Consider the following 15363-nt stretch of genomic DNA (forward strand, 5'->3'; position numbering starts at 1 on the left):
AATACTGGAAAATAGGGAATATAAGGAAATACAAATAAAGTCCTTCATGACTAATGGCTACTGCTCCCTACCTTGTATATAATGTGACACAAATTGGCTATGTGTTGTACACATGAAGAATTAGATTACATAGTGCATGACCTCCTCATTTACCAGGGCTAAATGGCATTCTCCAGCCCATCACATGCTCATAAACCTCACTGTTGAGCACTGACCTTCATTGAGGAAGGCAGACAGATTGCACCTCGAGATGCCCTTGCAATGTATCTTCTTATCAACCAAAACATTATTGTTATTAACATAGCTATCAACCCGGCAGAGCTGTTCATTCATTGAACCATGTGAATCCTAATGTAATACATAGAGACCTTATGAATTTCCCCTCAAATCTGGCCAACATTGCTATAAATAAAGAGAAGTCATTAGGGAAGGAATTTTGCTTGGGCAAGTGTAGGCATTCTTGGCCAGTCCTTGCCTTTATACTTGCTGTGTGTTGTCCTGAACAAAAAATAGCTCAACCAAAATTAAAGTACCATCCACCTGTAAAAAAGGGATTTGGGTACCAGAAAGTTGAATGATATTTCCTAAAACATGTGTTTTGCAAGTTGGCTTACTTTGTTGATGTTATTTTTTTAAAAAATCATGTAATAATAAGAAGAAGAACAACAATAATATATTAACATAAATAACAACATTGGTAACATCAAATATTTAGAGATCATTCAATTTTAAGATGATTTTATTTGTAGTAAATAACCATTAAATTATTTTTTAAAGATTTATTTTAGTAATATCATTGAGACTAGAGTAGTAACTTATTTGAATTCCAGATTTAAATTGTTTTATTAAAAGTAGAAAAAGCAACGACACACTTAGTTTATAAATTCTAGAACTTTTGTAGTTAGAGATATACAGTCTTTTAAATTTAAAACATTCTAGAAAATTATCATAGTTTAGCTACACAATTGTGATGGAAGAAATCCATTTTAAATAATAACCTAAAATATTTTCTTGAAAAATTACTAAAAAACAAGGACACTTAAAGAAATAGGGAACTATTTTTTTAAAAGATCTTTGTAAATTACAGTTATAATCTAAGTTAGGAACTCTGAAGTATAAATTGAAGAGTTGTATATAATCCAGAAGATGAGATTTGAATTTTTACAGTTACATAGAAAAAGAGAGAGTGAGCACTAAAGGTTGCTGCAACCTTCCTCCAAAGTGTGAGGCTTAGTGATAGTTTTAACTTGGTGATTTATCTATTTAATCCCTGGTCATAAATCTTATAGATCACAAGCATTTTGGCTCCAAACTTCTTGGATAATATTGCTAAATAAATCAAATGTGTTGGAAGATAGAGATAGATTGGTATAATTATTATGATGTATGAATACAGACAAGCATATAATATTTAAATCATACATATACATCAACTTCATCAACTATTTACAGTGTCCACTGTGTGTTTGGCCTTTTCACCTTGGTGATGTTTATATTCTAACTATAGATGTAACTAGCCAGTGAAATTTACCTCCAGAGAAGCAAATAAAAGTGAAATTTCAAATGTTTAATATTCATTAATTTTCAGTATCACATAGATTAAATATGAACATTTGCTATTGAATACTTAGCATGCATTTTAATAGATAAAATTATTTAAGCCAATACTGATTTTCATAAATTGTGCTATAAAATTAGAGATATTCTTGATACAAGCCTGGACAGAAAGTAGCCCCTCAACAAATTCCATCTACTGTGGAATCTGCTAATTTGTGTTCCTCAGGAATGCTTCAATAACATTAGTAAAAGAATGGAATACTTCTAGAGCTGACTTTTGGGCTTTTTCAAAAGGACATATTGAATTATTGTTGTTAAATTTAGTACTTATAATTGAGAAGTACATTCCAAGACAAGAGGTAATTTAAATTCTTTTGGAATAAGGCTAATGGTATCTTTATGTTTGCATTCACAAACATAAACATATACACGTACTCATATATAAACACATATGCATGTATGCACATATATACATCTTTATAAATGGATAATTATGAAACACATGCAAATCTATGTTTGTTATTAAAAGATCCATGTGCATATCCTTACAATTTATTCCAAGAGTAGCTGCCCTTCCTCCCCATTTGTTGAAGCTGTGCCTGCAGCTCTTGGCTCTTCTGTGTCTTCGGTGCCATGGGCTGGTAAATCCAGGAAGCAGGACATTCTCTCTGCTGGTGTGCAGCTAGCCAACTAGTGTTAAGTGACATAATCTTGGAATCGATTTAAGTCAATGATGATCCCACAGTTCCCTCTTTGTGTCATGGAACAATTATCTTCATGTTTTGGCCAAAATCAGTGTCACATCACTATATTTGCCAATCCAAATTCTGGAGGCATTTTTGGTTGTGCATGTGTATTTCTCATTCTAATTTTAATGTTGTTGTTGAATGCCATCTTCTGTCATTCCTGTAACTGAAATTACAGCAGTAAGGGAGTGACTCCTCAGTTTATGTTGTTAAAGAATTTCAAAGCATGAGTATATTTTAAGAAGGGATTTTATTTGCATGCATCATGTAAAGTATTTATATTACTAAAACCTTAAAATGACTTAATTCTCACCAGCAGGTTTGAATGACAGTTTGTTACATGGAGAAGAGAATATAAAATTAAAATTCTGAAGTCCTGGATCCCATGCTCAGTTCTTCTAGAAATTAGAGTATGACCTTGGGAGAGAAAAATTATGCCTGCCCCAAACAGCTCATAGGATTCTGTGAAAATGTGATAAAGTTATTTGTAAAAGGACTCTGAACTATAAGAGCAAGTCAAATCTAATATATTGTTATTGCTTATTTTTTTACTGAGAAAATATTGATTTTTGTCAGTGAGTACATTTTACTTTACTTCTGTTGGCTTTAACTGACGTGAGTATTTTAAGAATTTGAAATCTATTTTATAAATAGTTTTAAAGTGTCAGAAGCCTTGTCAACCACCTTTGACATGTCTCACGGTAAACTGATCTAGGATTTTTAAAAAAATAATTGGTACAGTTTTTCTTTCAATCACTGTAGTCCCACGGGATTGGCAAACTCAGGGCTTTAAGAGTCCCTTTCTCCATACATGATAAGATAATTAAAGAATTCCAGTTTTCAAAGAATATATGCACTACAGAAATTTTTAAAATTCCAGTTCATTTTTTTCATACCTACAAATAAAAACAAATCACTGTGTTAAAGATGGGGAAAATCCTGTTTCATTCTTCTTTCATATGTGCTTCTCCTTGGTATAAACAAGTGACATGTACCTCTTCAGTATAAATGCATTCCCGCTAAGATCATGTGGGTGATCCCTTTGGGGGTAATGTGTGGCAAGATGCAGGCCCCAGTTTAAAAGGAGATTCCCTTCTCACAGAACAGACTGGTTGCCCATGGTAGCCACCAGAACCCCTTAATATGAGATATTTTGTTTGAATAATATTTATATATAAACTCATGTTCCCCTTTTCAGGCTTTCCCCCCTTGACCCAGTAGATTCATTTGGTCTTTCCACAAAGTGAAATGTCTAAATTGATGCCAGTAGCTTGGTACTTCCAAAAAAAAAAAAAAAAAAGAATTATTTTATCTTTACAGGAACATAATGAATTAAGTCAGAGTCATATTACTTAAAAACAGTACCCATGATCTTCTCTCCATCAAATTTAAGAAAGCTATGCAAGTGTCAGGAGCCAAATGAGATCAGGACTTGCAGTGTTTCTTGTTCTCACTTTAGTTCACTTAGCCATCAAGTAATCAAGCAAGACTGTACTGAATTGTCATGTCATATACAATAGAAAATAAACCTATTTAGAGAAAACATAATGGAAGAAAGATTAATTGAGGGCATTTCCCTTTAAAATAGTGGGACAGTATGAATCTGAAGAACTTGATCACAGAAAAGTTGAGGATAGAATGGTGGTTACCAGAGGCTGGGCGAGTAGTGGGGCAGGTATGAGTTACAGCTAGACAGGAGCAACCAATTCTGGTTCTGGACTATAGATAACAACAGTGTAATGCACATTCTGAAAACCTAGGAGAAAGGACTTTGAAAGTCTTCACTGTGAAAAAACGATGTTTGAGGAGATTGACATGATTCATCTGATTTAAACATTACACAGCATAACAACAACAACAACAACAACAAAAATTACATGCTATCCATTACTATGTACAGTTTCTGTGTACCAGTTCAATAGTATTTTTTTAAATGGTAGAGCAGCAGAATTAATGAGAGGGCTCTTCTGAGAGCAGCAGATATCTACAGGATAGTGTCCATTTTGGGGTAAGCGTGAATGCAGGTGAGATGTCTCTTTCCAAGAAAAAAAAATGTAAGCCAAGCTGAACATGTTTCTTTGAAGGCTAATGCTCACATGAGATTGCTGTGCTGGTTCTTGACATGGTGTCCAACTCTGTTATTTCAGACCAAAATTGTAAGTATGTTCAGAGAGAGAGAAATTTTGAAACATGCCCAAAGGTATAAAATGGCAAGGTTGCTGTAGTTTGTTTTGTCTTATTGTAAATTGAAGTATAGTACACACACTTAATTGCTTCTGGAAGCATTCTTGAGGATGCCATCAGTGTGACTGTATGCCTGTGAGTATACATTACAGCAGTTAGCACATACACCCCAGGCAGCAGCCCTGAAGGTAGGAACCCCTACTGCCACCTCTGCTGCATGCTGAGTTTTCCAAAAATCCCTAAGATTTCTCAGTGCTGCTTCAGATTCCACGGGACTTGGCTGGAGAGAAAGGATGTGAGGAAATGTGTTTCTAGGCCCAGGGAATCCCTCAAAGCAGCTGTTCAGAAACTCTTATTATTGGCAATCACAGATCCAGAGCAGTCAAAAGTTAGTTAATAACAGGTCACAGGGATACTGCTTCTCCACTGGGCTATAGTCATGTCTGCACATAGAGCAATGTCATTTCATCCTCAATTGTCCAGATCCTGAGTTCTATCTGTGAGACAGGAATGACCAGCTTTTGGCCTTTTTTTCACAGCAGTAGTAGAGAAAGAGAAATAAAAATAGGCTACTAATGATTTTGTATATTGCTTCTTTTTTGTCTCTGTTGTTCCCCAAAACAACATCACATAGCTTTAGCCCGACCTGCCATTTAGACCAGAGTCTTGGCCTGATCTGTGATGCATGTTCTGTTGGGTACACAGGACCACGCTGTGAAAGGTAAGCACATACCATCCCATCTTGCAGAATGACTTCTACCTTGGGAATTACAAAGCCATAGGCATCATCATCCTTCGCTCTACCCCAGAAAAGCTGCCACACTTGATGAGGTGGAATAAAGTTTCCTATCACACTTGTCAACCAAATGCATTATTTATTTATACTTTATTTATTCTCTAGAAATTGCTCTACCAATATCTATTCATGTAGAAAGTATCTGATTAATGTTTTAATCTTAAAGGTTAAGCATCGACCTGCAATCTTTCTAGAAAGTGTTGCTCAAGCGGAATGTCATGCACTTTAAGATTTATCTTACTGTCTACCATCAGCACCCTTTGTTTTTCATAATTAGTTTTTTGTCCTTAAAATGTGGCTTAAATTCATAGTCCATAGTTCAGTAAGTGGTCCATAATTTACTTTAAACATATTTGAAAATAGAAACAAAATGTAATTTATCATCATGTTTTTTACATTCTTTCTAATTAGTCCTATACCAGTATTTTAATTTCTGTTGACTTTGTTGGATTGCTTTTCAATGGAACGATGGGTATTACTATATATAATCTGTATAATCATATTTTCTCCCAAAATTATTTTTTGGATTTATTTATTTTTTTTAATTTGTTCTAATTAATTATACATAGCAATAGAATGCATTTTGACACATCATATACCAATGGAACACAACTTCTCCTTCTTCTGGCTGTACATGGTGCAAAGTCACACCAATAATGTAATCATGCAGGTATATAGGGTAATAATGTCTGTCTCATTCTACTGTCCCTCTCATCCCCATCCCTGCCCCTCACTCCCCTCTGCACAATCCAATGTTCTTTCATTCTTCCCCACCCCACACTAGCCCCATTATGAATTAGCATCCACTTATCAGAGAAAACATTCAGACTTCCCAAAATGATTTGAAGAGACTTTTCTTTATTCCAGTTGCGGTATAAAACTGATACAAACTTCCCCCTTGATATTATTGCCAAATAGAACAAATTCTCTCTGGTCTTAGCAATGAAAACAGATCCAAACAGCCTACTTCATTAGTAGGCCATAGGGATTGGGGGAAAAGGGTCATAATGGATGTGACCTACTTTCAATCTTTGTCACCAAAACTAACCCCAAAGAGGGCCATTTTGGCCTGTCCTCTCCTGCCTTCTTGGCAGCCATCAGTCCTATTCCAACCAGGGTGCATAAAATTATTGAAGCAGGAGCCAATCACCCAGAGAGAATTTAGCTAGCAACTAGCAATCTGTGGACAAAGTACCAGTGACAGTTTCCATGAGCAATAAGTACTATTTGTAAGAATGGCAGCATCTGTAAATTAGTAATGGAAGAAGAGAACTGAAATAAGGAGGATATATTTGTAATCGAGAAACTAGAGGTCTTTAATTGTGTTTTTCTTTAAAAGAAGCTTTGTGTACATTACTTATTATAATAGGAGAGCAATCATTGCCAAGACAGATCTACATCAAAAGCCTAACCACCCACCGCCTCCCCCACAGCTCACTACAGGCAACCTTTTTTAGCAACTAGAAAGCAACAGCTGCTCTTTCATACAAGGCCATTAAATTCGCTTACCTAGGTGAGCATAATCTCTGATGTATTTATATTGCTTTGCTTCGTACACTATGTTTTCTATACATGTTAGATCATAGTTTCCGAATCATCTACAATTTAAATGCTACCTTTAATTTTACATATATCTGCTTAGTAGCTGCCATTTACTAAGCACAGGGCTGGATGTCAGAGGTAAACAGATGCATTATGCCATCCTTGCCCTCAAGCAGCTCATATCTTTCTTTAATGCATATGAGAATGGTCACATGCATTCTGGAGAGAAACCTAACTGAATAATGAAATTCGCCCAGGAAAGAAGTAACTGACAGAGAGCATAATTTTCTGCCTAAAATCTATATTAATCTGATTCAATGGAAGATTACAAGATGCATATGCAGTGTAGCAAATGTTATATAGCTCAGCTCCAACTAAAGTTTTTTAACTAAAAATAATCTTCAACTATTTTTATACAGATGATGAGATATTTGCTTTTCCTAGGCAGAATTTGAATTAGCATTTTCCAGAAATATTTAGGGTATACCATTTCAGTATATGTATGTGAGCCAAAAGCCCATTTGATAGGTCAAAATTATGAGAGGAATAATTTTGCAATTGTGTATGTTGAAGTGCAAAGGAGGGAAAAGAAAGGTCAGAGTAAAGAGGAGTCACTGGTTGCATTAAAATTGTGTAATCAAAGCCATTCTGTAAGTGATGTGTATGATTACTGTATGCATATCGGCTACATAAAAAATCAGCATTTGAAATAAAACAGGGTTTCCCAAACTGTAGTTGTTCCTAGACTAAAGAATGCTGTGATCACAAAAGTTTGGGAAGTATCCATTAGCATGTTAAAATTTGTGCTATGTCCTGTGGTGGGAAGTAGAGAAATCTGATCACTTAGTTAGTTTAGCTCAGTCTTTCCAAAATTTTCTGCTTTTATTATATAGCATGAATGTGTCTCAGACTACAGCTCTGGTGGATGAGAATTATCAGTTGATATTGTTTATTTCAATACAGTTTCTATTTTGAGACCTCATCTATATATGTGAGAACTGTGAGAACTTAGACATGTGATCTCACATGATCTCAACCAAGCTTGAATCAAAGTTCTAATTAGTTGACAAAGTACCAAGGGGCTGGTGTGCATGAGTGGTGAGTAGGTGAGTGAGTGTGGGTATGTCTGTGTTGGGCAAACGGACATGCTGTGGGGCCATCCTGTCCTAATTATCCCCATGTATCTCTGCCAACCTTTGCCTTTTCTGTCCTCTGAATCACCTTTCCTCTCAGGTCATTCAACTCTCTTCACTTTATCCCATTCTTGGGGAGACAGAAATCATTCAGCTTCTTTCATTCCACACTGGGATACACCATCATTGCCACTATCATCACTTCTTCATCCACCTTTTCAGCTCCATCTTATTTGGGGGAAAGTTGTATAGGTTCCACGTTCATAGAAATTCCAACTTTTTGAGTCCAAGGTCTAGGAGTTCTCTGCGTTTCTGCTTTCTTCCCTATCAAATCCTTTCATTTAGATGCATGGCGCACCATGCTCTTGCTTCTTGAATCGAGGGAAAGAAAAGAAACCATGAACAAGAGGATGGCAAAGGTAGGTTTAGCAAAATGTTGACTGATGATTGTTTCACATGTAGGACACTAGTCACAGCTTGGAAGCATGAAACATTTGCTTGGGGCCAAAGCACCTTGAGGAGTTACTATTTTGCTGGGAACTAGTTTAACAAGAGAAAGAAGAGAGGGAGTTAAGGGAGAAGGTATTCATTATGAAACTTTGCTGAGATTCAAGGCTTCTTTCATCTGGACAATGGGAGACTAAAACTCCAGAAAATCAGAGACAACATCTAGAAATTAGCCTTAGAGCATCAAGAGAAATTTTTAAAAACATAAAACAAAAGGTGAGTTAATCACAGATGACACCTGACCTACCAGACGTTAGGGTACTTTCAGAATAAGTCTGTAGTCCTAGCAATTTAGAATGCATCGTGGAGAAAGACAGTTCCAAGACTGTGGCAAGTTCACTTGGCAGATTCTATGGGACAACCTGGTACTTAATGGGATATTTAACCCTTATTGGGATAACCCCTGCCTCCTCCCCAGTGTAATTTCTTAGAAGATCCTCCCTAGGTGAGGCCAGAGGCCAAAAATCAAGACTGCTTTCGCAGTTACCTCTGAGAATGCAGAAGACATTTGACTCGGGTTGCCTAATGTTTTAAAAATTCACCTGTAATTTTATCCACGTGATTCATATTAGATATCAAGTTCCATTTTGTTATTTAGCTATAACTCCAAAATCCCAGTTAGGTCTTCTCTACTTCAGAAATGTCTGGATCAAGTCCAGTTTCCCTCTGATCATGATGCTGATAACATTTTTCTACTTGTGTCTGAATCTCCTTAAGTGTTGGGTCCTCGCTGCCAAAGATGACATTAAATAGAAACAACAGAAGAGAGAAGCTTATTCTTTCTTAATAGTGCCATAAACAAAACTGTGGCTTCAGCTGATGTTTCAAAGAGGCTGCTCATGCGCGATTGAGCAGTTTGCACACTGCCCAAAGAATGTCCGGAAGTGGCAAATGGGAGCTTGAAGCCAGTATGAGGGCTTGAGTGAAAGAAGAGCTTCTTGCTGTGCTCAGCTACAGAAGTGTGGACCTACTCTCTCTACACTTTTTGTAATTTGCAGAAAGGCCTTGAATATGCAGGCAAATTCCCTCAGTCTTTAGCTGACTGGCAGGTGCAAAGTAGTAAGAACACAGTCTTGCAGTATAGCCACACACCTTTATACTCCAGCCACTTTTTTCTGTACCTTTGTCAATGCTGTCCCACCTCCCTAGAACACTGTAGTCCTCCCACTGCTCTACCTGAGGCTAACCCTGGTCATCTCTTAAAATTCTGCTCTGTCATTCTGAACAGGCCTTTGTTAAATCCTAATCCGAGTAGGTTGTACCTTTTCTATGCTTTGCTGATAGTACTTACATAACTCTGGTTGTTCTGTTGTCAGATTGTTTAAGGAATATTTGTTTTCTGTGGACTAAAGACTGAATGTTATTTATATGCATCATGTAAAAATACTCAGTGGCTTTTTTTTTTTTTTGAGGAAGAGATAGTATGACCATAGGCCTCAGATTTTAACCCAAAGTTGTTGGAGAAAATGATGGAACACAATGAGATTTAAAACATCTCCTCCATCTTGTTGCTTTCTTTTCTCGTTATTGTTCCTCTCCTCTTCTGTCATTCATTCTCTCTCCCTCTCCCCCCAACCTTTCCTCTCTCTAATATTCTTCCTAAATTATCAATAGCAGCAACTCTTATTATATAACTGCTTGTGTTTTCTGGAATCTTATTTGCATTTAAAGGGTATCTGTTTTAAATAGCTCAATTTGATTTGAAAAAGTGAACAAATGTGGAATGGAGCAGTGACTCTATGACAAGGTGCTCATCTTTAACAAGGAATCCAATAAACTGCCTTCTTTAAAAATGCCCTCATTCTGCCTTATCTGTGAAAGTGAGAGTGCTTAAGATTTCAAATTACAATTAATTTTATTAGAGCAATAATCTGTGAAAATGAAAAGGGTCAAAGGACTGTGATTTTTAACTAATTTTTATTAGATAAATCATATAACAGATTATAAAGTGATATTATTGGTAATAAAAGCATATGATTAGTAGCATTGTATTTTCTGATCCTAGCATTGTTTGTTCACTCCAAATGGAACATTTTATATGTCTCTTTGAAGACCATTCTATGTATAAAAATGGACATGCACATACACCAGCAATAAAGCACAAATGTACTGCAGAAAATGGTCCCACTTTCAATAAAGCAGCATATGAATTTTCTAATATGTATATTCACAAATTTTTCTTACATGTCCTGCAATGAAAAAGACAGATGCTTCTTTCATTATTCTATTCAATCACAGTTTTGTTGCTTTTTTTTCTTCCATGGGCTGAGTTTCTTTTATTATAGGAGAATTTTGTACTTATTAATTGGTATCTGTGTTAAGAGAAATTCCCAGATCTTGTTATATAATGCCATCTCTCCTGAGGGCAGTAAGTTATTTTGAGGAAAGTGAACTGAAAATAATAGGTCTTTGTTGACTATGATAATAATCACCGTACCTCCTTATTCTAAGTGGAGCAAAGTCACTCTCTTAGCAGTAAACAAAATGAGATGTGAATATATGCAGATGTGATCATAAGCTCTGAATATCAACTAATGTAAGAATACCCCTGAAGGAATTATGGGGGAACTTTATGCACTAAAATATTGTTTCATATTTTGTAATAGAGAATTAATATATGAATTTGTGGGCAGCAGTAGTCTTTTAAGATGTTTATATAACACTCATAATCATATTAACCATTTTGTAAAAATAATTAAAACTATTAATCTCATTTTTTAAAATTCTTTTTTTTAAAGAGAGAGAGAGAGAGAATTTTTAATATTTATTTTTTAGTTTTTGGTGGACACAACATCTTTGTTTGTATGTGGTCCTGAGGATCGAACCCCGAGCGCACTACTGCTTGAGCCACATCCCCAGCACCATAAAAATTCTGATAAAATATTAAATCCATAAGAATATTATGGTCCCCATACATTTTCTGGAAAACTTAGAATAATCATTGATCAATGTATCTGTACCAAATTAACGACTGTGTCCCATAATTGCAGTGTTATTAATATGTCCTTAATATGACATAATGAATTTAAACCATTTCTATTCCTAATGGCAGAGAGCCTTGCTCTAAACAATGGCTTTCACATCTGAGTAGATGAGCATAACATAGCGTACTATGGAGGTAAAAACACTCTATTTTCTTGGTTCATTTTCAATTCTGACCCTTGCTGCAGAAGACTACTTTGATAAGATACTGCAGGTAACAGAGCTGGCCTGCCCATAGACTGTGGATGCCCTGTTTCATTTCTCCTTTGTCAAGTATGGCTTAATATGAAGTGTGGGAAAATGTAACTGAAAGAGATGACAGAGCAGAAGATAAATAGGCATTGCCTGTAAGGATGTATCTGGGTGTCCGTAAGGTAATATGACATTATAAGACAGCATTTAGATCAGGGAAATTTTGGTATTATAGTTTAAAAAAAAAACTCCTCTGTAATGCTTTGTAAATAATGACAATATGTAAAAATAGTTCTTGGTTGATTAAAACAAAATACCTGGATTTTGCTAATTTGAGTCATGGGCACGGTTGAGCATCACCTTATGTCATATTGCCATAATTGGCAAGAATACCTACTTAGACTTCCCCTTAGTAAAGACTCTTCATTTATAAACTACCTCTAAATCTACATTCAGTTACATACAAATCCATTATTAATTCAGAGACACACTCCACCCAAATAAAAATAAAAATCTCATGAGTCACAGTTTTTATTTAAGAAATTCTGTACTCTCGCTACTAAATTTCTCGTGAATTGTTTCCTCCTAACAAGCTCTTGCTGCAAGAACAACAACAACAACAAAATGTGAACCTTGCATATTTGTACAAAAAAACAACCAATTGGTGTAGAGATACATAATGTGTTCTATTACAAAGGCTTTGCAACAGGGACCTAGATTCTTTGAGAGTGCCAGCAGCAGATTTCTTATGCTTTGGTCTCGTCTTCAGTGCCAGTGACAAGATTTTGTTTTGTTTTGTTTTTGTCTGGTTGAAATCTAATTACTAGTGGGTCTGGCAGGATTTTGTCTTGTATCTACACTGTGGTTATAGAAAAACATTTTTTAATCACCTTGCATTTGAGACAAGGAACACTGAAAAGGAAAAGCCATCATACTGGGAGAGTAGTAGCATGAAAAATATGTAAACATTGCCCCAAGATGTGTTTCTTGAGTTTACCCCAAATACTCATGGATGCAATTTTTCACCTTAGGTGTGCAGAAGGCTATTTTGGACAACCCTCTGTACCTGGAGGATCATGTCAACCATGTCAATGCAATGACAACCTTGACTTCTCCATCCCTGGCAGCTGTGACAGCTTGTCTGGCTCCTGTCTGATATGTAAGCCAGGTACAACAGGCCGGTACTGTGAGCTCTGTGCTGATGGATATTTTGGAGACGCAGTTGATGCAAAGAACTGTCAGCGTAAGTCCTGAACTATTGATGCCCCTGACAGAATTGATGTATTATACCTCAAAGTAGCTGATGAGTTCTTGAGTGGGGATTGGAGACTAGGAAATTATCTGTAATACATTGATGATAGATGCACAGCATAGACAAGAGTCTGCATATTCCAGAATCTATCTTTCTTTGTACTAATAGCAAAAATCCTTTGAAAATTGCTGCATTGTTGAAGTGGTATTCCTTTTTATTTTTTCAAATGATACACATTTCTATTTTAAAATGACCTCATATTCATAGTAGGAAAGAAGAATTTGAAAATTTAGTAGGACTTTTTTTTTTGGTGTTTTGTTTTGTTTATCTCAATTCTAATAATTTTTTTGTTGACCTAAAGTTCTTGACTCAGATCCTTCATCATTACCTGTCAATAGGTGTTATTTGGTTGTGCTTTCCCGTGTGAACTTTACAGTCTTGTATTTTTTAATGGGTGTAAAACTCTGCCAATGTTTTCACACGCTGGCATTTTAATTATTGAATGATTAACTTTCATCTTAGGACTATGCATAGGATATTACTTCTGTGTTTTCCTTCACAAAAGTAGCTACTCTATGGCTTCATCCATTTTAGTACAATTCACCCCCCTCCCCATCTTTGCCTTCTTTGCTGTATTATTAAGTGTGGCACAGAATTTACTAATGCTTTATAATAGTGGTAATATGATATGCAAAGGGAATCTAGCAGTGGAAAGGCAAATGGGTTTATGAGTCCACATTAGCACTCGAGTGCTTTACGAAGCCATTGTCAGCTTCATCTGCTGTCAAAATCTTTAGGAGGAGCAGGATATTAAGAGTAGCCCAACCATTCACTTCTGCCAAGAGACTCCTGTTATCATTCAGGTAGGGCCCAGGGCTTGCAGAATTACAGAAACTAGAGAAAATGAAGTTTGTTATCATCTTTGCTTTAAGCACTAAAGGCCCACTAGGGTTCCTCATTTCACTAGAAAATGTGTCTTCACCTAAATTGAGAAGATGAGTGTGAACTTTGTGTCATACACGTATGATAATGCGTTCAATCAAAAATTAATCCCTCTGGAACAACTACTGTCTGTCAATATCATATATAAAATGATTTTAAGCAAAATTTCCAACAGGTTCAGAATGACTTTAAACATCATAGGTTTTCAGGCATTTTTGTAAAATCATCAGGAACTGAAGAAATTCTTCTGTTCAAACAAATCGTCTGGGATCCATGTTTTCTAGCTCTGTGACGCTGAGGAAGACATTTGACCTCAATAAGACTTAGTTTTATCACCTCCAATAAGTTTGCTACAGGAATTAAAGGACATACATAGCACATAGAGAGCATCCAGGGAATCCTTGGGATCTGGAGATGCCCACACGTGGTCTCTTGTCTGGTAGTAGTGCAAGTAGTAGTCATGAATATCAGTGGTTCACTAATTCTAGATTACTTTAGTCATTTATCAGCCTTTCTTTCTCTGTCTTCTAATAATCCCTATGGAAAGATTAAGATATTATTCCAATAATTTAACATGATAAACTAATGATTTGTGGCATAAAGTTTTAAGAACAGAGGAGAATGTGGGAATAACAACATTTGAACTATCTCCAATTTTTGTACTACTTGCCATGAGGTACAAATATGATTATGATTTTTAATGCCCTCCAGGATATAATTATGATTAAAAATGTAAAAATCCATTTATTATCTATTTTACAATTTTTTTTAATACAGTAGTTCTTCTATACATGATAGTAAACCCTCAAGAAAAGAAAGCTCATGAGAAAGCATTATTTAAGTTGCTTCTGGATTTGTTCATGAATAGTTGACCACTACCAAGAAGTATATTTTGCCTTTTGAATTTATATATTTAGATTGTTTTATACTCTTCCATTAAATGCCCCTTTTACAAAATTCTATATTGTTTTTGTTATTTTTAAGGTGACATTAATCACCAGAATATTTATGTAAATTTAATTTTGTAGTACTTACTTTTTAAAAAAAGGATTTCTATATTATAAATAACTTAAGATTTTTTAAAATTTATGTATATAGTACACTTAAGAAATTTATATAAAGAAATTGATGGTGTGCACCACAAATCGGTATCCAAATGAATGTGGATATTTAAAAAGAATATTTGTCTCCAGCCCTTTTTAAAACTCCATCTATGAACTAACTGTTCCTTAAGCTATTGCCTGAGGAAAATTAACCAGCTAATTTGACTGGTTGCTGGGTAGGCCAGTTTTCCAATGTCCAACATACTAGAATCAAGTTAGCAGATACTGAAGACTAAACTTTTCTGGAAAAAAAAAATCAAGCAATTTTTAGAAGAGCTGTAAAGGAAAGTGAAATCTGGAGCCAAGTGAAGAGAATAATAATAGCATTGGCTGATAGAGTAGGCATTTTAACATGTTAATAGGTAATGTTTAACAGATATTGTACCAAATTTACCAAAGCCACGTATGGAATAGTCTTAATTCCCAT

General features: G+C 35.5%; 1 protein-coding gene across 1 annotated transcript in view; it reads left to right on the forward strand.

Moving 5' to 3' along the window:
- Positions 1-15363, forward strand: part of LAMA2 (laminin subunit alpha 2) — a 576405-nt gene that overhangs the window by 334041 nt on the left and 227001 nt on the right. Inside the window, exons 18-19 of the mRNA XM_081295188.1 lie at positions 5122-5208; positions 12671-12882. Of these exons, the coding sequence (XP_081151314.1) occupies positions 5122-5208; positions 12671-12882 (299 nt within the window). The remainder of the gene's footprint in view (positions 1-5121; positions 5209-12670; positions 12883-15363) is intronic.

The sequence above is a fragment of the Spermophilus citellus genome (genome assembly GCF_964194105.1).
Source record: "Spermophilus citellus genome assembly, chromosome: 5".
NCBI lineage: Eukaryota > Metazoa > Chordata > Mammalia > Rodentia > Sciuridae > Spermophilus > Spermophilus citellus.